Source organism: Eublepharis macularius, chromosome 13 (genome assembly GCF_028583425.1).
Source record: "Eublepharis macularius isolate TG4126 chromosome 13, MPM_Emac_v1.0, whole genome shotgun sequence".
Taxonomy (NCBI): domain Eukaryota; kingdom Metazoa; phylum Chordata; class Lepidosauria; order Squamata; family Eublepharidae; genus Eublepharis; species Eublepharis macularius.
In genome coordinates, this window is record NC_072802.1 from 64,910,712 (window position 1) to 64,935,917 (window position 25,206).

At 46.1% G+C, this 25,206-nt stretch overlaps 1 protein-coding gene across 1 annotated transcript in view; it reads left to right on the forward strand.

The window, feature by feature from the left end:
• The window catches only part of RIMBP2 (RIMS binding protein 2), a 112,551-nt gene that overhangs the window by 68,769 nt on the left and 18,576 nt on the right, over window positions 1-25,206 (forward strand). Inside the window, exons 10-16 of the mRNA XM_054996523.1 lie at window positions 4,067-4,218; window positions 7,297-7,758; window positions 10,186-10,335; window positions 10,621-10,779; window positions 12,120-12,845; window positions 14,732-14,846; window positions 19,483-19,635. Coding sequence (XP_054852498.1) covers window positions 4,067-4,218; window positions 7,297-7,758; window positions 10,186-10,335; window positions 10,621-10,779; window positions 12,120-12,845; window positions 14,732-14,846; window positions 19,483-19,635 — 1,917 coding nt within the window. The remainder of the gene's footprint in view (window positions 1-4,066; window positions 4,219-7,296; window positions 7,759-10,185; window positions 10,336-10,620; window positions 10,780-12,119; window positions 12,846-14,731; window positions 14,847-19,482; window positions 19,636-25,206) is intronic.

The following is a 25,206-nucleotide window of genomic DNA, read 5'->3' on the forward strand; positions in this document are numbered from 1 at the left end:
ATAGTTGGTGAGCTGGAGAAAACAACTTGAAAGCTGTATGATATGTAAACCAAACTGACAAAAGCTTCTTGATTGAAATCCAATGGAATGGGAAATGACTTGAATCTCGACTATAGCACAGTTCTTCATGAAACAGTGGCAAAGGTCACATGTAGATTGTGATTCTTGTTACCTTGAGACACATAATACTCCATTTGGTTGCACAGTTGGGCTGCTTGCTTTGTTATTAGCATTTTAAAAGGGTTGGGGAAGCCTGGTTTTAAATGCACATCTGAGTGGGGAAGGCAATGGAAAACTAACCAGTAACAGAAGTCTGCCAAGAAAACATCGTGATGCGACATCCCCCCATGGGTCAGTAATGACTCGATGCTTGCACGGGGGACTACTTTTACTATTACCTTTCCTCCTTTAAAGTAACCAAAGCCCTGTTTCAAGTAGCCAGAACAAATGGAGGAGGAAGGGTTAAACAGGTTTTCCCTGTATGACTCTAAAGCAACTGAAGGCTGTACTTATGGATGGAACAAGACGCAGGACAGCAAGTTGCAAACAGGCTGAGCCTCCGCCTCAGCACTGTTATGTCCCTGCTTCTTTACTGTGGGCCTTTTAAATTGCAGTGGCGAGGTTTTGCCTCTCACATTATTTGAAGGAAATTCTGAGATCCAGGGAGTCTGGCAAGCTTCCCAGCTTTCCCTCCTCCGCTTCTAATTGTTCCTACCAGAATAGCTTTGAAATTTTGGAATGAGGAAGTGCGTGCTCAAATGTTCCAGAGGGCAATTTGCAAGCTTTGGCCCATGCTTGGTCGCAGCAGGTTCTTACATTCTTGAATGACTTCTTGGCACTTTGTTCTTTCCTTCCACATCAGCCTTGTGGGACTGGAAAAAGGAAAGATGGAAGTTTGTTGTTAAGGGGTCCCGTGAGCCATCTAATGTCCCTGTAGCTTACAAGTCATTGACTTCACGTCACTGCCTTGCTTTTCCAAGCTATCCAAGGTAGCTTGCAAATGTCATTAAAATCATGAAGGAGTCACAGATCCTCAATTAGATCAACAAACAAAGCTAATTAGAACCTATTAACTTTAGCTGGCATGTGAATACAGCCTCATCAAAGAATTTGGGGGTGGGGGAAGGTTTTTACTTTTTAGCATAAAAGGTTACATTGAAATAATGGGAACTTGTTTTCTGGACACTTTCTGATTTAAAAAGCCTCCTTTTATCTACTCTTGTGAGCAGGGCTTTTTTTCAGCTGGAACACGGTGGAACGGAGTTCTGGCACCTCTTGAAAATGGTCACATTGCCAGTGGCCCCGCCCCCTGATCTCCAGACAGAGGGGAGTTTAGATTGCCCTCCGCGCCACTCCAGCAGCGCAGAGGGGGCAATCTAAACTTTGCTCTGGAGATCTTTGCTGGAGATCGGGGTGGGGCCACCAGCCATGTGACCATTTTCAAGAGGGCGATTTAAACTTTAAAAAACTCCCCCCTTGTTCCAGCTGACCCAAAGTGGCATCACTGTGCGGTCCTGAGTTCCACCACCTCTTTTCCCAGAAAAAAAGCCTGGGTTGTGCGCATAGCAAGGTGCTTAAAGGAAAGGAAGGGCTGCCTTAGAGCAAGGATGGCCAAATTTGTCAGCCCATGAGCTGAATCTTTCCCTACCACGGTGCTGTAAGAAATAGATTGTAAGAAATGGAAGAGTCACTGGGGCCACACTGGAGAACCTGTGGGGTGCCCAGATGGCCGGAAATGTCACTGCTGCCACTGTGAAACTGTAGAGTGCCCTGCCAGCAGAATTGCTGATGCTGAGGCACCAAAGCTGGGAATGGGAAGTGAAGCTGTAACTGCCTCCCTCCTGCACTGTTGTAGCTGCACCCCTGCAGCGTTTGGAGACTGGAAACGCACTTCACCTCCCCCCGGCCTCACCACCACCTGGCCTGCCATAGCTACCTTGCCGTGGCTCTGGATCTTCCCTCTGCCGGAAGGAAAGTAAGGAAAAGAAAGGTGGTCAGGAAGGGGAGGCAAAGAGTAAAAAGGAAGGGTGGTTAAGAATAGGAACAAGAAAGGGTGCTTGGGAGGGGGCAGGAAAGACTAAAAGGAAAGGACAGGGGAGGGTAAGGCAAGGGGGATGGCATTCACCCCCCCCTCCAAAGTTCCCTACCTCCCACCATTAACACGGCTGTCCCCAGGGACCGCCACAGTCTGCAATTTTGTTGTGGGTCTCCACTTGTCATCAAGTCCCTGTTTGTCATCCTTTGATGTGCAGCCATAGGCTTGAATGCTCCAGAATATTTCCACAAGTTCCTTGCGTAAGTGGAAATGTGGAAAAAACGTATGTTAGCCCTTCGCTCTAAGTTAAATATTGCATATTCCAAATTGCTTTTCTGCTTGTACAAGGCATTGTGTAAGCAATTTTGGACCACTATAAGATTCCGGGGGGGCGGGGGGATGCTAGGTATTGCACAAGATCTTGCACAAATGGAACTGTGCTCTTTATATTTCCGCGTGCACATCGCTGGATCCAAGCCATAGCATTCAAATGTATGACAGGACCAGATCTGCAATAGAGTTGCAATCACATTCAGTGAAATCCTATGCAGAGTTACTTTTAATCTAATCCCATTGATTTCAACTGGTTTAGACTGGAATATCTCTACATAGGATTGCATTGCACAGATTTTATATAACTTAATTAATTGGAAAACAACCTCTCAAACATTAAATGCGTCTATGTATTGTCGAAGGCTTTCACGGCCAGAGAACAATGGTTGTTGTGGATTTTCCGGGCTGTATAGCCGTGGTCTTGGCATTGTAGTTCCTGACGTTTCGCCAGCAGCTGTGGCTGGCATCTTCAGAGGTGTAGCACCTCTGTGACACTGAGAGATCTCTGTCTTTTGGTGCTACACCTCTGAAGATGCCAGTCACAGCTGCTGGCGAAACGTCAGGAACTACAATGCCAAGACCACGGCTATACAGCCCGGAAAACCCACAACAACCATTAAATGAGTCTGGTTCTGATTTTGGAGGTTCTGAAATACAAATATCAATGAAGGAAGTCAAGTGTTGACTTGAAATGTGCCAATGAATTGAACCCGTTGCCAATAACCTTGACAGGTAGGCCTCCTCAAATTATCATCACCTAGGAACATTATTAAGATGCCAACAGAAATAAGTAGGGCCTTCACTGTAGTGGCCCCAAAACTGTAGGATGAGCAGTTGATTTTGATTTTGTTAATTTTTGACTCGGGTCTAAAATTTGAAACTCTGGAGAAAGCAACAAGCATAAATCCCAGTTTAGTCCTCAAGATGATTTCCTTAAAAAGACAGGCCTCGCAATAGCATTTGAGCATTTTATTTTATTTAAAAGTAACTCAGCATAGCACTGACTCATAAAGTAACTGTTCAGTAAGAAATTGTGACTGAGTTTTAAAAGGTTAGTAAAGTACATTGTATTTTTTAAAAAAGAATTAAAGAAATATTAATGAGAGAAGGGAAGACTCCTCTGAACTCTTGTACTGCAATCTTGGGGTCACTGTAGAGAAGGCCCTTCTTTCTGCTGGCATCTTAATCTTATTGGTGGAGGTTTCCATTTACAGGCAGTGTTGCCAGGTCGCCCACAGGGGAAACTGGGGAGCTGTGTGTGTGCGTTGTACTTGCACCCCATGTGTGTGCTTTGCATATGCCTACCAACCCGTATTGCTGGAAAATAACGTCATTTCCAGCACAACACTGACACAATGGGTTGTACCAAATGCCAGTTCTCCAAAAATCAGGACAAAATTGGGTCAATTTTTAAAGAATCAGCCCCTGGCAAAATCCATCACTTTCCCATCACACCAGAAATGACATCATTTTCCAGCAAGGCAGGTGGTTGTGTGCATGCACTTCACAGATATGTCTCAGGGTTGCCACACCCATTTCCCGGTGCCTTTCTTCCACCAGCCGGGTAAGCAGTGGTAAGGGGTGGCAGCTGGCGGGGGCTGGGGCAGGGGATCCCCCACCATAGTGGAGGAACGGGCAGCCCTGTTCACAGGGCATATGGAACACCCCAAGTTTTAACAAGCTTGTTTTTTGTTCCAGGTCCTCCAGCTCCCCCTCAAGATGTTAGAATTCAGGCTGGGCCGACACCGGGAACTATATTGGTTTCTTGGAAGCCACCGACTCTTACAGCAACTGGGACCTCCAATGCAGCCAATGTTACTGGTTATGGTGTTTATGCAAAAGGTCAAAGGGTAGGTAGGATTTTATTTTTGTTAAGGGAGGGGGTCAATAGATCTATTTTTGTGATTGTGTCATTCTGTTACGTAATCTGGAACATACCCAAATTCTGAGCTCTTCATCATTTTCCTATGTGTACGTAAAGTGCCGTCAAATCACAGCTGACTTATGGCAGCCCCTGCTGGAGCTTTCAAGGCAAGGGACAAACAGAGGTGGTTTGCCATTGCCTGCCTCTGCACAGAGACCCTGGACTTCCTTGGTGGCCTCCCATCTGAGTACTAACCAGGGCCAACCTGATTCATCTAATTCAGCATCGTGTTTCTCACAGTAGCCAACCAAATGCCCCTAGAAGTACCTACAAAGCAGGGCATAGAAGTACAAGACTTCCATATTTTTGCCCCTTCCCCAGCACAGATATTCAGAAAATTATTGAACATGGACGTTCCATTTAGCCATCATGGATATCAGCCACTCTTCATTAAGGTATCCAATCCCCCCTTTAAAGCAAATTAAAGTAACAGCCCTCACCATATACTGTAGCAGTGAATTCCACAAATGAAATACTCTTTGAGTGAAGGATCCGCTTAGGACAGCTTTTGTCTATATCTATACAGTGACTATGCAGTGAGAGACAGTTTAGTGTAGTGGTTAAGAGCGGCAGGACTCTAATCTGGAGAGCCGGGTTTGATTCCCCACTCCTCCACTTGAAGCCAGCTGGGTGACCTTGGGTCAGTCACAGCTCTCTCAGAGCTCTCTCAGCCCCACCCACTTCACAGGGTGATTGTTGGGAGGATAATAATAATAACACACTTTGTAAACTGCTCTGAGTGGGTGTTAAGTCATCCTGCAGGGCAGTATATAAATCTGTTATTATTGTTGTTGTTATTGAGGAATCACATTGTTGTATTGTCAAAGGCTTTCACGGCTGGAGAACGATGGTTGTTGTGGGTTTTCTGGGCTGTATTGCTGTGGTCTTGGCATTGTAGTTCCTGTGACACCTGTGACACTGAGAGATCTCTGTCTTTTGGTGCTACACCTCTGAAGATGCCAGCCACAGCTGCTGGCGAAACGTCAGGAACTACAATGCCAAGACCATGGCAATACAGCCCGGAAAACCCACAACAACCATTGAATCACATTGTCTTCTCTCACAAGAGACGGCAGCAGTCAATTGAATTGGCAGCACTGAGCAGTAAAGTGTTTTTTTTTTCCTGGCCCTCACATGCTACACACACATAAAAACCACTTTCCCTATAAATGGAAAACTAGCTTGTCAAGGAGAAGGATTAGTTTTTACCCAAGCTAGTTTTCTGAATGCAGGGAGTTTATTTGTATGGAGGAGCGTTCATACAGGCAGCCTCAGACGGAACAGTCCATGAAAGGTTTGATTCTGCTGATTTATATCAACGTGCTAGAGTTGCAGCCTATGCTGAGGCCCGGCGGGGAGGACGGCGCGCTAAAGAACTCAGATCCATGCAAGGGGTGGAGTAAAACAGGCCACAACTTTATTGAGAACAGAAAACAAACAAAGGAGCATTGGCCAGCATATGGATCGGATCCCGAGCAAAGGCTGGCCCGCCTGCCAGCCATAGAACCCTCCCCCCCCTACAGGACCCCCGCTGAAGGGGGGGGCACCGAGGAGTGACATTAACGGGGGATCAGCTGGGTGTGAACCCCTGCCTGATTCCCCTGCCACCTGGGAGTGGGCACCTTGGCGACCCCCCGGATGGGTCTGCCCCTCACCTCACTCCCAAGATTCCATATGGGAATCCCCTGAACAGGGTACCAAAGCCGTGGCCCTGGTCCCCAGATAGAGATCCGATCCAATGCTACCCGCAAAAGTTGTGACAAGAGAAAACAGCAAAACAGGGAGTGGAGGGTGGGGTTCGCGTCCCGGCGCAGACTGCCGGGCGGCGGGGCCGAGCGGGCTTAAGTACCAAGCCACCGGACCAGAGGGAAAACCTCTCCCTCCAGGTCCGGCGGTTGGCCCCGCCCCCCCAGCAGCCGCCCCCCCCCGGCAGCTCTGATTGGGCGGCCAGGATTCAAACCGATTGGCCGCCCAACCGAGCCTGCCGGGAAGAGGAAGCCGGGCACCAGCTGCCGTTCCTTCCCCACCGCGCCGCCGGCCGCAACGCCTCAGCCCGGTAAGTCGGGCTTCGGTCCATTCCCGTGAACAGACAAGATGTCAGGACGTATTTTAAGCTCTAGTGTAATCTTACATATAACCCTACAATAATTTTGGCTGGCGTACCTGCCTCCTCATATATGGGTTAGTCTCTTATTTTTTTTGCCTTTCTGAGATTTTTCATGCAAACACTGTACCCTCAGGTCTTGCCTCATTGCAGAGACATTTGGATGGGATAAAATGGTAGTCTCAAAATTTTAGATAAGAGCTGCCGTAGTTTTTCCATTTGAAATTCAAATAGGTGGCCCAGAGTTCCATGTCAAGTTTGAGACGTTTCCCCAAGAAGGGGGGATTGGAGCTGAACGTTTCAACAGAGTGATGGACAAACTCCCTATGTTTGCAAGCTTTCCATGCAGACACTCCTAAAACCCTCACATTTCCCACAAGCATTTGCACAGTAGCTCACAAAAACTTACTTTGTTTTATTTTCTCCCTACAGCTCACCTTGCCATCATATAATTCTCTATTTTTGTGCCAGATTTAATAGATTATTGTTACGCTCATCTAGGGTTCCCAACCCTGCACCCAGCAAACGCTGGTCGCTTTTGGGGGCGGGAGGAGGAATTCAGGAGGATGCAGAATTACTTCTGGGCAATGCTGTAGGAATTTCTCCTAATCTGTATGGAAAACAGACTAGGGGAAATTCCTAGAGCGTTGTTATCAATGCCATTTCCCCCTATTTCCTCCTATAATTTTTCTCCCACTCCTCAAATCATCGAGGGCAAGGAATTGAGTTGGGGGGTTGCTACTACCAGGGGGCAATGGCAAGCCTATGCTGATTGGGGTGCTTGTCTTGTTCTGTGCCGCTTTGAGACCCCTCCCCATTACTGCGTTCTAAATCTCCGTTTTGAGTGCCTGAAGAACTTGGCTCCTTCTGATAAGTTTCTTTGTACACCTGTGTGTTTAGGTGGCAGAAGTCATATTTCCTATGGCAGAGAACACCGTTGTGGAGCTAACGAGACTCCGGAACCTAGAAGCCAAGGAAGTTTTTGTTCGGACACTTTCTGTCCAGGGAGAATCTATGGATTCACTGAGCGCTGCCATTCCACCCGACCTTCTGGTGCCTCCAACCCCTCACCCTCGGCCAGCCCCCAAATCTAAGCCATTATCAAGTGCCGGCATCCCAGATACCAAAGACGAGCATCTGTGTCCGCATGTAAAAAGGGATGAGTCATGGGAGCAGACCCGTATGGCGTCTCCCATCCACGGGCACACGCTGGAGCCTCCCAATTTCCACAGCCCTCTCCAGGGGAGGAGGTCTCCTTCTCCAAATCGGATACTCCCCCAGCCACAAGGCACGCCCATCCCTAACACCGTTGCAAAGGCCATGGCAAGGGAAGCTGCTCAGCGAGTTGCGGAGAGCAACAGGGTGAGTAGAGTCGCTTCTTCTTAACAAGCAAAACACATCCGATGCACATTCATCGCTCGTTGACTCTGTCCCAGGCGTACTTCTCACTCTGTTAATGGGGCGCAGCAGTGCCCTCCAGAGCAAAGCAAAGGCTTTCCCGATCACTGTGGAGACTTCTCAGATTTGCTGTCTTTTATCAATTTCTCCTCCCCTTTTTGTTATTTGAAAGCAGCTTCTGTTTCTCAGCTTAATTTGTTATTAATTAGTTATGATCAGTCTTTAATTCTCTGTTCCTTTTCCTTGGGCCGGAAATAATTACTGTTTGTCTGTTTTGCAACCAAAGTGATTGCTCATTAATTGCACACTGACGATATAAAAAAAAATTAAAATGTTAAAAAGGTACGGCTACGGGGAGAAGTGGTCTTCACCTAGCAAATTTGTCTCTCTGGAGTGAGATCATTGCTCACTGTTTCCTACCATGATTATCATTAACTCTCCAAGGTTTCAGTCAGAGAAAGATCTTTTCCAGTACCTGTTACCTGATATTACTTGAACTGGAGAGGTCAAGGAATGTGCCTGCATACAAGCAATACCCTCAGCTATAGTCCTTTCCTTAGCAGGTAAAGTTACTTATATTGAGTCAGACTTTTGCACCAATTAGCTCAGTGTTGTCTAATCTCACTAGTATCTGCTCTTAGGTAGAGGAAGGGCTTTTCCAATACCTGCTATTTGAGAACCTGCAACTGGATTGGCTCTGGGATTTTCCACCACTGTTCCACAGGCTTTGTTGAGCAAGCCTTACTTGAAAATAAGCATATCTTGCCCACCATTGCGTGACTCTTCTCCCCTCCCTCCTTCTCTTCCTTCCTTCCCACCTGGCTGTACACCACTGATGAAAATCTACCACGTTAGTGCTTCTGTACGCTCACCGTTCTGAATCATCACGCTGCAAACTTGTTCATGGATATGGGATTGTATTGCAGAAACCAATTAGTAAACCGTAGGAACCTTAGCCAATTCACTTGCCCTACCATGGGAAAGGCAATAGGTAGCAGTGTTAGTCCGTTAAATATTAAAAAAAAAAATAGTGTGACATCTTTTGATTAGGACAAACCACAAAACACTGAAGCAGGGGGTCCCCAATGTGGTGCCCACCAACACCTTTGCCAGTGCCCGCCAAGTTTAATTAGAAAGTGGGTGAGGCCAGGTAGGCTACTGCCCAACAAGGCTTCGGATTAGCCACTGGAGATCTGATGGGCTGTGCACGTTAAAATAACATTGTTTCAGTGGAAGCTGCCTCCACAGTGCTGGTTTTATTCTCTCTCTCTCATTCCTCTTTTCTGGTGTATTTTTAAAAAATTACTCCTCTGGTCCCCTGCACTTGTGCTTCCTGTGTGTGTGTGTGTGTGTGTGTGTGTGTGTGTGTGTGTGTGTGGCTCTGCCAATGAAGGCACCCGTTGCGGAGTTGGTTCTGCCTCTCGTGGCCATTTTGTAGTTGCGCCCAGCCCATGTTAGAATTTCAAAGAGGCCCATAGGATGGAAAATTTGGGGTCCCCTGTGAAGAAGGAGGTTTTTGACTTCCCCAGAACACTTTATTGTGTGGAAGGGCCATGGCTCAGTGGTGGAGATCCTGATCGGCATGCAAGAATATCTCAAGTCCAGTCCTTGGAACTCCCTGCAAGAGAGTCTAATTTCACTGGTATCACCTTCTAGGTAGGGAAGAATATTTCCTGATACCTTCTGCCTGCAACTGGGAATGCCATGGATTGGACCTTGGGTGTTCTGCTCAGGATTTTCTACCATTGACCCCACCCTCTGTAATCCTTGTTGAACAAACCTTACTTGCAGATAGAGTCTGTTGTTCAAGAGGATGGGCATTGCCAGATGTGTTCTATATAGCATCATTTTTCCATGTAGAAGCACATTTTTACTTCTCCCTGCAGCTGGTTCCATGAAAGGAATGACTGAGTACCACTGGGGGAAAATGTCTTGAGTTCAAAAGCCCTCATTCCACTTTCTGATTGGGATATAAGGGCTCAGGGTTCTCTGTTCCTATTCGTATCTTATGACTCTCAAAAACTTACACCCTGGAAATCTTGTTGGTTTTCAAAGTACTGCTGGACTCAAATCTTGCTCTTCTACTGCAGACCAACCCGGTTGCCCACCTGAAACTGTATCCCTTCAGAACTTTCATAAACACGTTAGCTGGGATCCAGCCAGCCTTTACATTCAATCTCACCCAGTTCTCCTCCTTACTATAGTCCCCATCCTGCGTAGCTTTGGTCCATGTGTACCCCATGAAACCCAGCATAACCTTGTTGGTGGCAAAGGGATCCTTTTCACCAGACAAAAAGCTGGTTGGATCCCACCCAGAGTTCTCAGATCCAGTTGTCCATCCTGTCCCAAGAGAGAGGTGCCTCTCACCGAGTTCTGTTTTCCATTCTCCAGCTGGAGAGGAGAAACGTTTTCAGCGAAAGGGGCAACGCTATGCATTATGCAAACTCTGACGAAGAAGAAGATGGCTACGATTCGCCACGCATTAAAAGGAGAGGGGCTTCCGTTGACGATTTCTTAAAAGGCTCAGAACTCGGAAAGCAGGTAAATACTGCCATATTTTTAAGCACGCAAAGAGAAAAAACTGGAAAGATTTCACCACACAGAGGAAATCTGCTTTCTTTTTAAAAACAAAATCCAAAATTTTCAGGACTGTGAATCATGTGCTAGAGTGGCCTGGGTTTGGTAAAAGCCTTCAGCCTTGATAGGAACGAGGCGGCTGGGAGCTTCCATCACTCCCCAGTTCAACTTTTGAGGTTGTCTTTAATTTAGTTTTAAAAGTCCATCATGCTTTTCCCCCTTCCTATCTCCCCCTCCCCCACTTCATAGCCCCACTATGGCCACGGGGAGGAGTATCACACCGAGAGCAGCCGGGGCTCCGACCTGTCTGACATCATGGAAGAAGACGAGGAAGAGCTGTACTCGGAGATGCAGCTGGAGGATGGCGGGAGGAGAAGAGTTAGTGTGACATCGCATAACACGCTTAAGGTAAAAAGTAACTGTGAGATGGATACGGAAGGACAGGTTCAGTCGTTTTGAACCAATGAGGCCTACAGTGTTTGAATCTGTCACGGACTGGCAGCATCTTTCATGCTAAGTCTCAGATGAACATTTCAGGGATTTATACATTCTATTCTTTAAAAAACGGATCGAAAAAGAGCCCAAATGTTGCACAAGGAAATTCTGAATTCTGGACCCTTGGTAATTTTTTTTACAATTTCTGCCCATGTTTCTGCTTAGAACAGGCCTTCTGCCCAGAGATAAACTTCCTGTACAATCACACAAAATCACAGAGCTGGAGGGGACTTTTTCCTTAAGAGAAGGCCAGCACACGCCCCTTCCAAACTTCCATGCACCATGCAGCAGCAGCTTCTGGCTTAGCAAACCCAAAAAAGAAAGAAAGGAAAACAGAAATGACGTTACATCAGGCCTGCAATGAATGCCAAGTTGGAAAAGGTGGGTGCTGTTTAAAACGAAGGAGCAGAAAGATACATCAGCAAAGGCCTGTGTCCTTGTGGAGCTCTCCAAGGTGCTGAGTCTGCTTTCTGGTACTGTTCTTTAGGTGCCGAGAGAGAGAGAGAGAGAGAGAGAGAGAGAGAATTTTGTTATGAACTAAGTGTCATGGTGGAGGTTTGACCAACCAGTTCATAAGATGACCTCCAAAGCGTGATCACGGTTAGACAAGTTCAGTCCTAAACAGCAAATGGTAATGGCCCAATGAAACATGGGTATTTCCTCTCCACTTTCCCCATCCATAGCAAAGGAGCATAAATTGCATGGTATTGACTCTTCTTGCAATGATGACGTGCTGGTGGTTTCTTGTTCTTTCTCTGACTTCTGTTGACGAGTGGAGAGGCGATTCAGCACGGGCAGGTTTGATTGATACTGAGCCAACAGGAGGGAGAGGGGAAGTGGGGGAGGTTAAAGCAAATGTTTGGGCAATTGTTATGTCCTCCCTGCATGGCAAGAAAACTTCCTGTGTGGCTTTTCTCCACTTTGTTTTCAGAGCGTAGGTTTGGTTTGGTTCTCGACCAAGCATTAATATATCCGCCTGCTGTACCAACATCCTTACGCTGCGTACGACACGGAGCAACTTCCTAACCATGTCTTTTATTTTCACAGATTCCCATTCAAAGCATGACATCCTTCCTCACTGAGTAAAAGCTGCATGCTTTCTGTTCGCCATTGCTCTAAAACTAATTCTGTCTTTATTTTTTTTCTTTCCTCTCCCTTTCCCTCTTCTTATTTTTTTATTTTTTTATTTTATCACACACTGTTTGTTCCCCTCGCCTGTTCTTTTGTTCCTTTTAAATCACATATTCTTTAAGGAATGCTATAAGAATAGGACCACTGAAGCAGCTTTTTTGGAACAGCCTGATTTTGCCCAGCAGATCCACCACAGTAAAAAACTTTTCAGTATCCCTGAAGTAGCAGAAGAGGATGGCGATCATTCTGAACTTCTGCACAAGCAGGGTTTAGGGATGCCCCACAAAATGCGAAGCACAATAGCTAGAGAGAGTAGATCTGCCAGATCCTACAATCAAGACCAACAGCACAACTTCTGGCACCCAGCAAAGCAAAGGATTTTGGAGGACTCGGAGGAAAGAGGCTACAAATACAGCCGGTCTTCAACAAGAAGTCCAGACAGTGGCCTGGACTGCGGCAGCGAAGAAGAAGAGTCCCGCTTTAACTTCCGAAACACTTACAGTGCAGTTCCTGCCAGTGCCACGCCCAGCTGTTGTGCTGATGGCAGGAGCTGTTCGTGCGGAAAGACTCCACGGCCTCTGCTTGCGCGTCGGAGAACGCTGACGAGGCAGAGTACTGTTGAAGAAGACTTCGGAGACCCTGCCCCTTCCTTTTTAGAATCCAGAAGTGAAGAGGGCAAGTTGGGTTATGAGAGGAAGTACGAACCTCAAAGGTGTAATAGACCAAATAATTTGACTCGTGAGGAAGATTATCAGGGAGACTGGAGGAGCCACTTAAAAATGAATGACATTAGGGCATCTTCCATGCCACTTGCAAAATCATCCTACAGAGATCCAGAAGACCCCCTGGTGTGTTGAAGTTAAAAACTTCCTTCTAACATCTGCTTGCCAAATCAATCTCTTTTTCTTTCTTCCTTTTTATCCTTCTTTTGTTTGTTTGTTTCCTTTCTTAAAAGTCCATCCTTGGCACCTGTTTGCTATTTTTTCATTTCCTTTCCTTGTTCTTTCCTTCACACTTAATTTTTTAAAAAAATTAATCTGTGTGGCTTCACAGGCTTCTTAATACTTCTGCTTTTAGTTTGTTTGTTTTAATTTTGTGCCATACCAAAATGGGATTAATTTTGCTTTACAAGAATGATTTTTCCCTGGAGACTAACCCCCCCCCCCAAAAAAAGTGGCTTACTTTTCTTTTCTTTTTAATAAAAGGACAACTGAAACGAAATTTTAATTAAGGGTTAGCTGAACTATCATTTTCCTACCGCTGGGATGTGAGGGAGGGAATTTGGAGCTGGAGGGGTTTTTATGTGCTTATTTGAATCTAACAGTAAGATTTTATTTGCAATTTGGGTTTATTTTTAAAGACCTCTCCCTGATTCACTCCCTTTTTTGTTTGTTTAAAGTCTGCTTTAAAAATTCCATCTTGTCATATTGTTTTTGCTTCCCTCGCTCCCAGATTTTCAAGGAAGAATTCTCTTTCTCTTCAGTCCTTATCTCTGGGCAAGTACCAAGTGCAAACTCCTTTCTCCTTTCCTGTCCTGTCGCGACAGTGAGCTAGGGTTTTGGAGTCACAAGATTCGTTGTGTTTCTATTGTCCTCCTTGCCTTCACTTCTTTACCACCTTCTTCACTCTCTTTCTCTCTTTTTTTAAAAGAACCACCTCTTCTTGCCTTTGAAGTTGCAAACTGCATCTCTGCATGCAGGAGAATTCCTCCTCCGTTCCCCAACTCTCCATCCCATGGGCAACTAGAGCAGTTGCATACTGAATTCACAAGACAGCCAGCTATGCTTTACATGGCCTTCACATTATCTTATCTTTCAAAAGCTCCCTGATCCCCAATATATTATGTAGTTTATTTACCTTTTAAATCTGTGCCATTTTAGGGAATCAAAGCCTCTGAAATATTTCATCTTCCTTGACGATAGTAGATTCGGCCACTGCTTCTGCATTATCTGGGCCAGCCCTTTATCCTCATTTGATTCTTTCTTCTCTCTCTTTCTCTTCCGCTTTAAAAAAATCATCCATGGAAAATTAGATTTCCATTTAATCTTGGTTGTTACAAAAGCAGGTCCCCCGAAGAGCTTTATAACATAGCGGCGTTTCCAGCAAACTAGCAAGCCAAGCATGCAAGCTATGCAGTTCTTGGGGGAAAATATTAAAGGCGGCCTTCAGATCTTTTTCCGTGAGTCTTAATGACTTTGAAAAAGTCCATAGGTGGCCACAGACCAAGCCTAGGGGGAAGAAATGTCAGGAGATGGATGGCGACGCTGCAAATGCAACACAGTCTAGCTGGAGAGAAATAAGTAAACCTAGGCAATGCAGACGAATCCACTCTTCACAGCTCTTGGGAATGGCATGTTCCTCTTCAAGGAGGCACCCAAGGGATCGTCAGCATGTTTAGTGGCAACGACAAAGGCAAAAGAATGTCTGAACTCTTTTTTTCCGTTCCAATGTGTAACTGTTGTTTGCAACGTACGTACCACATCGGGCTAGCAAACGTTCTTTTTTATTTTTGGTTTCCTTTTCCAGGTTTAGCCGGCATCTGTCCTGTTTTCAGCTAACCTTTCAGTTAAAAACCAAGTTTAGTTGCCTTTAGACCTTATGCTTTTGACAATGATTGATGATTTTCCGTTAATTCCACACCCCTTTCCCCCTCTCCCCTTTCTGAGACATGCTGTTGTGTGACTTTCAAATTTGTCTTTCTCTCCTCTCCCTTGTTGTTTGTTTGGTTGTTCAGCTTTTAGGTAACCCATCCTCTGGACGGCCAGAGAGGACGGAGCACCCGGTCCGAAGGATCTCTCATGGCAGCACAGGACCACAAAGGCCTCGACCAATGATGGTCCCTTCTATTGGTTAGTTGGCCTGATTGGTACTTTCATGTTACTTGGAACTACAGCCATGGGTGTAGAGGTGGGGGGAAGGTTTTCTAGAAGAAAGCCCTTCAGCTTCATTTCGATACAGTGGAGCAAAACCATTTCTGCTTGATTTTATGGAGACTGAATACAGAAGATTTAGCAATCTTATCAACTGCTGTGCAGGAGCAGCGAGTCCGGCCAGCGGATGAGTCACGGAGCATGTGCCTCTTGTGACGAGTGGCCTTTTTGTACCACTTTCTGCACCACTTAGAGAATTACTGGGCCAGGTGTCGTGAGCATTCCACCTCAGGGACAAGTCTCCGAAAGAATCGCGTTTCTTCTGTGCCAACTCACCGGAGATACTTATTTTTTTTTTAACATGTAGGAGTATTGAAACTTGCAGGCTTCATACCATACCTGCATTCTCAAGGGGCACAGCCCCTTGAAGACTGTACTCACATGTCTTTTCTGAATGTTTGAATTGGCTCTTATTATGGTTAGAATGAAAGAAATGGGCTATTTACGGCCCAGAGGAAGAGGGGATCGATCCTGCACCGCTCCCCTCCTTCACTAAGGAGTTTGCTGCAAGAGGGGCAGAGCTGAAGGCCTCTGCTTTGCTGGGCTATACAGGATAGTTGTCCTCATCGCAAAGAACTATTTGCAAATTGCATTGCCGCAGTTTGGTCCCATTGGGTGGGATGGCCCCTATCCCTCTATCTGGAGTTTTCCTGTCTCATTTTCCCTCATCTTCCATTCTAGATAGTTATGGCTTAAAATGTGAAATGGTTAGTTGGTTGAAAATAAACTAGGGCGTTTAAGACTTGGGAATAGGTACACACGGTCACACTAAATTACTTGTCCTCTTCCCTCGAGCAGCCCTGCACTCGCAGGTTGGAAAACGGCTTGACAAGGGATCGTGAGTTGAAATACGGTCAAATGGGAAAGGCGTAAGCAATCTCATGCCACCTGCCAAAGGCTGCTGTTAGTTTAAAAAGCAATGAAGGAAAATCTTACCAAACTCTTTCCATTGACCCTCTAATTCCCAGGATTTCGGAGGGGAGGGAGTCATGGTGTTTAAACCAATATAACCTCGAAGTGAAATATACCTGCTGTTAAAATTAATTGTAACTGAACTGCAACTCCCTCCATTCATTAACCCACCAGTTCACTTTTCCATCTTTCTAGGGCTTTTTTTCTGGGAAAAGAGGTGGTGGAACTCAGTGGGTTGCCCTCGGAGAAAATAGCCACGTGGTTGGTGGCCCCGCCTGCTGATCTCCAGACAGAGGGGAGTTGAGATTGCCCTCTGCGCCACTGGAGCGGCGCAGAGGGCAATCTAAACTCCCCTCTGTCTGGAGATCAGGGGGCGGGGCCACCAGCCGTGTGACCATTTTCAAGAGGTTCCGGAACTCCGTTCCACCACATTCCAGCTGAAAAAAAGCCCTGCATCTTTCCATTCCTCTTTTTTACCACTTTGCATTTCCTCTCATTTTCTTCACTAATTCTGGAGGTACTAGAGAGTATCCAACAACATCTGCAATAATGCCTGTTGCCCTGATACTTTCCTTTCTGCAACCACAAGCTAACTGAAAGGCGCTCTCTCTCTCTCTTTAAGTAGCACAAATGAGATAATGAACTCACAAACTCAGCAAAGAAAGTCCCATTACTGATACCAGCAAGCCACACAACCAATCAGAAACAAAGCCCTACAGGAGCTAAAAGGTGTGATAAAAAGAAAGCAGCACAAGGAGCAGGCTGGATTATACTGACCAGGAATCATTCTCACATTGCCACTTGCACAAGACAGCAGGGCTCATTTCGAGGGGGAACGCGCAGGAACGCAGTTCCAGCAGTTCTCCAAAGAGGTCACGTCAGGTGGCCCTGCCCACCTGACTCGCAGCCATTTGGGGTCCGTTTCAGCCTGGATTGGGGCCAAAATGGCCCAGATTGGGCCTCTGACGGTTGGTGGATCACTCTCCCGCTCAACAGTGGCCCGATCCCGACCATTTTGGGCCCCTTTTCAGCCATTTTCAGCCCCTTTTTGCCATTTTGGGCCCAATTTCAGCTCTGAATGGCCAGGATTGGGTCCAAAACAGCCAGGATAGGTGATGTCGGGGGTATGGCATATGCAAATCAGTTATGCTAATGACACTTCCGGTGATGGCAAGGGCTGTGGCATATGCTAATGAGTTATGCCAATGAGCTCCTCCAGCTCTTTTTCTACTAAATGACCCCTGCAAGACAGTCTTGTTGAAAGACAGCCAAATGTATTGGCGGCAGATTGAAGATTACAGTCAGCTTCCATGAGTGCTTTTACAGTATTCAAAGGGCTCCACATGTGTTATCTCTGTAATCCTTCCTGTCACCCGGTATGTTATTGCAACAGCCCAGTAAAGTAAGCTCATATTATTAACTCCCTGTTGTGTATGTGAAGCTGAAAGAAAAGAGCTTGCCCTAAGTCCACCTCATGAGTTCTTGGCCACGGAAAAATGTGAACCAAGGACTTCTCCTAGCATAGCTAACTGTCTTAGCCCCTACGCTACTCTACCTCTGACTTGCCGTACTTCTTAAAGCTACGCAAGCCCAAGATTCAGAAACAAAGGTCCAGTGTGTGGCATGCAGTGTGCAGAATTCTTGTCTTCAGCTCACCCGTTTACGGCGGTGTGGTCATCGTCCCTCCTCTCTGGTATCATCAACTCCCACCCCAGGAACTGCGATTCTGCCCACCCTGTAGTGTTACAGACACTTTAAGCCAATGTCTTTTTTAAAATGCGATTTCAAACCTATCAAACTCCACCAAGGAGATTTTTAAAAATCGACCCAAATTCTGAGTTATCTATAAAGGCAGTTATCTATAAAGAGTGGACACTTCTTGTTTCATTTAGAGTTCTTATCTACCTGAACACTATTCTGTTAATTCCCTCTGTGAGAATCAACAGAGTTTCTGGTACATTCAATGAATTAAACTTTTTAAAAAATAAATCAGATGAATTGTAGCGAAATCTCTGCTGTCATGCTGAGCTTTTTTTTCCTTTTTAAAAGTTAATCGGATGCTGTTTTAAGTTTTGAGAATGACTTTTTTTTAAAAAACATGATTGGTGCTCTTTATGCAAATCCAGCTGTACATGAAGATGCTAGCCATCTTTGGAGCGGGAAATGTTTTAAAAAGAATACGAGAAATAATCCCAAGTTTCTCAGAAAAGCCAGTATAAACCCTCTTGAGTTTGCTCTCTACCCTCTTCGGTGGAGCCACCAAGTGTATGGGAAGGTACATTTCTCATGAATACACATTATTTTTTTTAAAAAAACATGCAAATTAAGAGATTTCCTTTTAAGTAATATCAGCGAGGCGCTTGCCCCTATCTGGCAGTCATTAATAGCCGTGGATATCCCTTTTATATGTGTCTCCCATTCTCCTACCAACAAAGACTCCTCTGTTCTTTTCAGTCAGTGGGAGCTGATCTGCACATGCATTCCTTTGTATATGCAGGATGACATATTCCGTTGCAACAAATGGGAACATCCAAACACACAGGGAGCTCTCCGTGCACCAGGAAATGTGGGTTTCCAGATAGGGGCAACTGGAGCTTGCGGTTTTTACTTACACGTACCTAACTTTAGAGACATGTTTTTAAAATGCCTTGGTGGAAGAGAAAACAGAATTGTGTAGACATTGCAAGAAGCTAGCGGCAGCATCTGCTTTCACCCTCTCTATGTCCTTGAACGAGTGTGAAAGTAACACTCTCGGGCAGTCTCTAATACTCCGTTTTCCTTCTTTGTACCGAGTCATGCTGTGGTGCTTCTTGACTGATTCAGCTTCATGGGTGAATTAAATACTGTGTTTTCCTTCCATTGGTCACACGATGAAACCATCTTGCGAAAGTAATTGCCCCGTGCAAGATTCTACATCACAAAATATTCTGATTTTCGTGACGTAACAAATTGCACTCTTAACCCTGTGGGTTATTTTTCCCTCCGTGAGGCTACATCATCTAATTAAAACAGAGGGTAAATGTCATTTTGGAGGCAACATTTCAGCCTCAAAAAAAATAGCTTTATGAATCAGACCTTACAAAATAGGTACGGTGAAGCCTTTTGTGTGGTTAGCATCCATTGTCGGGGAGTGAATCAGCTTCTGGTTTGCCACAAGTCTCTTCTGTGTAAATGTGTAATTCCTATTTGGAGTTCTGTACATCAGACACTGTAAGAGCTCACCTTATCTGTTTTTTTTTTAAAAAAAAACCTTGACCCTTTCCAGAGCTTGATCTGTCCGAGGAAAATTATCCCCCGTTGCCCCAAAGGAGGAAATACCAAGCCTGATAAACCATACCTCTCAAGCGTTCCTTATAACAGGGAATACCAGACATTTCTTCTCACTCCTGCCCTCAACAGCTTTTTTAAAGTCTCATGCGTTCATGTCGCTTGACCTGTCCCTCCCATTATTCAACCCGTCCATGTTTTTGAGTGACCGTGGACTAAACGTGGGGGCACCATCCCAGCGTGAGACACTTGAGACGTATGCCAGCAGCAGCTGGGTCCAATCTGAAGCCCAAGTCAGGCTCAGCCCTGCCACGTAGCACATTTGCGGAGGAGAACCGAAGCCCTCCTTAATGGACCATTCCGTTTTTCTCCATAGAAATTACACTGGACAGTAACAGTGAAGGCGATCGCTCTCGGTCAGGTAGTGAGGGAAATATTTCCCCCGTAAAAGAAGATGCTTATTATCGCAGCGTTGGTGGACACAGGAAATGGTGCCGGCAACGTACCATGACCTCTGACTATAGATACGGTATGCCAAACCCTTCTTCGTCCTTTGTGCCAAAAAAAAGCTGCTTTTTTGAAAAGAGCTGGGTGTTAAAGGAGCACCATCCCTATATGTTGCTGTTGCATGCCACGCAGAATGCCAAGGCCCCTCTTGATACGGCCAGTCATGCCCTGCTTCCTGCCATCCTTTCCTTTCAAAGCAGGTAAGTTTGCTTAGGCGCAGCCGTCAAGGGGCAAGAAAGCTTGTGAGTCATCCTCCTCGACCTTCTGCCACCCCCCGCCCCAGCTTTCCATACTGAAACAGAGCAAAGCACCTGCCATTGCATGACTCTTTCCCCCTCCCTCCCTCCCTCCCCACCTGGCTGTACCCCACCGAGGAAAATCGACCACGTTACTGCTTTTGTATTGCCATCATTCGAACGACCCTGTTGCAACGTGGTCTGTGAATACAGGACTCTAAAGGGGGAATCAATAAGTAACCATAAGATTTAGCCAATTCACTTACACTGTCCTAGGGAAGGCAATAGGTAATTGTGTTAGTCCACAGACACACACTCACACCCCTCCAAAAAGAACCCCACAGAACAGTAGCATAACACCTTTTTATTAAGTCTAAACAAAATATCACAAAATGCTGAAGGGTGCTTTTGAGTTTCCCAAAACTCTTTATTGTTGTGGGAGGGGCATAGCTCAGTGGTGGAGCACCTGATTGGCGTGCATGAATGTCAGGTGTTTAGTCCCTGGCATTTCCAGAGAAGGGATTTAAGGTAGCAGAGGGTGGGTAATAACTTTCTGTGTCACAGACCCTGAAAAGTGGCTACAGAGTCAAAGCAGACAAGGTTGAGTTGGAGGGACTAATGGTCTGACTTAAAACAAGCAGTTTTGTGTATTAAAGCCTGCAAGATTGTCAGGGTACAGGTTTTCGAGAGTCAGACACCAAGGGAGCCCTGACTCCCAAAAGCTTATACTCTGAAAATTGTGTTGGTCTCTAAGGTACCACAGAAAAATCCTTCTATTCTACTGCACACACCTAAAACTATCATGTATTAGGAAAAGGGCCGTTACATGGCGGAAGAGCACCTTATTGCATGCAGAAGGTCTCAGTTCCAAATACTGCCATATCCTCTTAAAATATCTTGGGCAGAAGGTGTTGGACAAGACTTTCCTCTGCCTGAACGCTGAAGAGGTACATTGCCGGTCAGAGTAGACAACGGGGAGCTTGGTGAACCAGTGGGCCAGTTCATATGTTCATTCGACTTCAGTTAATGTCAAGTGCAACAGAAGCCTTGTCAGTCTATCCCATTTCAGTTTGTCTCTGGAAACACAGTGGCAGGTTTGGAGAGGACAGGGCAGACGACGCAATGGCGGAATCCACTTGTTGCTGTGACCAATGTGCATGTCTGACCTGGAATCTTTCAGAGGCATCTAGCAAAACCACGTGATTCACTATGGCTTAGTGCTTCCTCGCTTAGCTGGCTGTGTTCCCTTGGCCCAGAGCTTGGTAGGGTGCAGGCTGAATCCTTGCCTGACATCTCTCCATCCTGGTTTCAGAATTTGTCGCTAAAGTGCCTTGCTGTCCAGATGCACGGTATTAGAGCTGTACACCGATCTAATCCCTTCCAAAAGGCCATTCCCGTTTAAACAAAATACGGACTATTCAAAACCTTGAGAACATCCTCATGTGGTCCTCCACAAAGATAAATTGTTTTGCTGCAAGCTTGTTTGGAGAGACAAATGTGTTGTTACGAGTGTTTGTATTTAAAAACAATTTTCTTGCCCAAATTATAATGCAGAGAATCCAAGAGTTGCAAAAACACGTTTCGGAGACTTTCCCCATCTTGGTATCCTGAGCATACATTCTTGGAATTAATGGCTGGTCTACACGCTATCTTCTTTATTCTTTCCAGCCTGCTACCGCTTACCACCTGTCTCCTTCAAATAGGCTTGCTGGGTGCCTGCTTATGGTGGATAATCTCCTGACAATTAAGACCTCCGCAGGAGGAGGTAGGCTGGTGAAATGGGAGGCGCAATCATCATCCAAACATGATAACATTGTTTCTGGTGTGACCTGGTGTGCCAGGGCTGAGGCTTTAATACTCAGCCAGAAGCATAGAGTTTTGAGCCCAAAACGCTATGTCTTTGGCCAAGGGCTAAAGAATCAGCCTCAACACGGCACTGTCCCTTTCAGATCGTGCCCTGAGGATGACAATCATGCTGGTTACCAGGGAAGACCTACCAAGCCTAACTCTCAAATCATGTTGAGACTCTCCTCGCCATTTGACAGTCCAGAGAATTCTCAGCCTAATGGGAAGGAGACAGGAGATAACCGATACTAGATCTTATGGGGGCGTGCTGGGGCATCATAAGCCAGCCAGGACAGGGAATAGGGTACTGTGTAGACTGGACATAATCAGTGGGACTTTGCTGCCACTCCAGTGTGATTAGGTTGCCTGCCAGGATATTGATTTCTGTGACTGTTGTAATGCTGTAGACCATGTAATATAACCTCTTAAGACCCAACTGATTTGGCTGCAGAAAACTTACTTCAGGTATTGGGGGATTGGTGGTAATTGCATTCCCTCCTGCTCTTTAGGCTGTTCTTCTTGCCCACATCCTGACCTGTTTAACAAGCATGAGAATTTGGGGCTGACCTACCTTCCCTTCTCGCACTCATTCTTCCATCCTCCCGATGCTCCAAATAACTTTCCCTTTCAAAAGGCCTGTGTGCCTCAAAATCTTGGTATTCTGATGCAGGTTTGAGATGAACTTTGACATTGGCCAAAAAAAGGCCCAGCACTCATGGCTTGCTTATGGCAGCCGTGTCTTTTGTGTGGGTGTGTATGTGTGTGCATGTGTGTGCCTGAGCATGGCAGACAGTCCCCTCTTTGTGGTGAGTGCATTGTTCAGTTTTGCCGTGCAAAGAACTGGCCGTTTGTGTGCCACTGTCTCACCATGGGCAGGGTGTTGGCAAACTTGCTGGTTCTGCTCATGGAAATGTTAGATCTTCTTCACGTGTATTTATACCAGTGCAACTGATGCTGCCTTCATAGTGGCTGTAGTGTCAGGCTGGGTGCATCTGTTTGTTAATTTAATTTACTTAAAAGCTTTCTATGCCACCTTTCTACCCAGAGACTATTCTGGATACATGAGGAAGATGCAGAGGAGTTAACCGTGTTAGTCTGTAGTCGCAAAATAGTAAAGAGTCCAGTAGCACCTTTAAGACTAACCAACTTTATTGTAGCATAAGCTTTCAAGAACCACAGCTCTCTTCGTCAGATGCATCTGACAAAGAGAGCTGTGGTTCTCGAAAGCTTATGCTACTATAAAGTTGGCTACTGGACTCTTTACTATGAGGAGGATGAACTGTCAAGGAGGAAGCTTCAGAACATTCCGAGACAGGCCAGGAAAGGTACATGTGAAGGGAGCCTTCGACTGCCCATGCAAAATCAATGGCCCCCACTTCATACCCAGAACAACTTTTGATGGCAATGGGGAGGGGTTGAACGAGCACTGAACTGAAGAGAAGGTCCCCGTGCACCTTTTCTAGAAAGGCTTGCTAACCTAATGATTTTCTGTGAGGTCAAGAAGTACCCACAGCTGGGCATTTAAAATAAGAAAAATGCTGCTAGAAACCTCAGATGCCTGAAGAACACATCTAAAGTATGTTTTTTTGCATTGGACTGAGTCACTCATGCAGCCTGTGGCTAGGGTCGCTTACACTTTGGGCGCTCTATGTAGCCTGCATGGGGTTATAATGTTCCATCGTGCAACAGGCGTGAGAGCTGGGTTGTGCTGCAAACACCTAGTTTCAGGAGAGGGTGGAGGGGGAAGGCCACCGGGGTCTCCCCAGCCCCAGGCTAGCACCTGGCGTTTGCTCTGTATTTCAAAATCGCCCTTGAGCCAGAAGAGCAAATGCAGGTTGAGTGATTCCTCACCCTGCTACGAAGCTCCCTCTGGCCGGCCACCCTCTCTCAGCCCAGCCTGCCTCACAGGGTTGTTGAGAAGGTAAAACACAGGTGAGGGCCATGTATGCTTCCCTGAGTAAGAGATGAGGGATAAAAGTTGCAAAGAAAACGGGTCACCATGTCATGCTTGTCTTTTTGTTTCCTTTGCTAGGTTTCAATGCTGCTGGGATTCTTAAACAGAAAAGGGGGAGGGAGAGAGTTGAGCCTCCTTCTTCCAGAGACTTGTCCACTATCCCCGTTTCCCTTCCCCTTGCAGCTGCTCTTTGAGGCTAAATTACCCTGGGGATCCCATCCAGGACCTCCTTCTCCATGTCATGTTTTGGCCCTGACCAAGCGACCTGCTTGTATTACTCTCTCCTCTCTGGGGGAGGAGGTGGAAGGGGAAGGAGAATCTCTAACTGGCTGTAAGAATACTGTAGTCCTCCGATGACTGCTATCCGTATAACTGCTTGACTGACACCAGTATGACCAGTATCGCAAACAGTCTGGGGCTTCTTTTGTACTGGCAGTGAATGAGACTCCCCTCTTTGACAACGTTCCTCGTTTAGATGCATGCAGAGTTGCTTTGCAGGGCAAGGAGAGAAAGGAGCATGAGGCTGAACCGCTTTGCTGACTGTGATACCAGATGCACTTTGTTGGCTGTTAGAATATTCGTCTTCTTGCCTTGCTGACACAGGGGGACGGGCTGGAGTCGCTGCTCTTTAGGGCCGTGTAAGGATAGCATGGAACTAACATCCCCTGTTCTCTGCCGGATGGAGAGGGTGGGAGGATTGCTGCCACAGCTGCTGCTGTTACTACTTTTTCCTCTTAATTTATCTAGCAATTTTTGACATGCAAGATGTTGTACATTTTTTTTTTTGTTAACATCCCTGTGAGTTTGCCATTTTGGCAAGCAGAAGGTAAACGGGTCACTTTACCACAGCAACTCAACCTTCCCTTTAAAAAGGCCTGTGTGCCTCTGGTGCAGGTTTGGGATGAACTTTGACGTTCCAGTGCGAACATTCAGTAATAATCACGGTGTTGCCTGCAGGCGCATCATTCCCTGCAAAAACCAACATTGGCTATGCGCTCCGATTTCAAGCCCCCAGTTCCCTGCCCACTAGCCCAGGGACATCTGATGCGTGCCAAGAGAGTGAAATGGGACTTGAGGGCTGCAGATTCCAGTGAGACTGAGGTGCTTGGACCTTTATGGGTTTCATCCAGAATGCAAAACTCTGATTTATTTATTTTGTTTTATTATATTTCTATTCCGCCCTCTCCGTGAACGGGCTCAGGGCGGATTACATCATTTAAAAACATAAATCACAACAATGTTACATAATAAGTACATAAAAAACCTAAAAACCATTTAAAATCTAAGTAATTTCTTAATAAATAATTAAGAATCAAGAGGCGGCCACCACAGTATAGCTCTTAGCTTGAGTAAAAGCCCCATTTCAATATTACCATACCTTCTGGGTGTAACAGAATGGTAGTAACAGAGTGGTGGTAAGAACCATCTGGTGGGGAGGGGTAAAAACATTCATCCACCCCATCCCCCTACATGGCTGGCGGAGGCCCAGCCCAGCCTCACCCATGTGCCTGGCAGAACATCTCTGTCTTACAGGCCCAGCAAAAGGACAATAAATCCT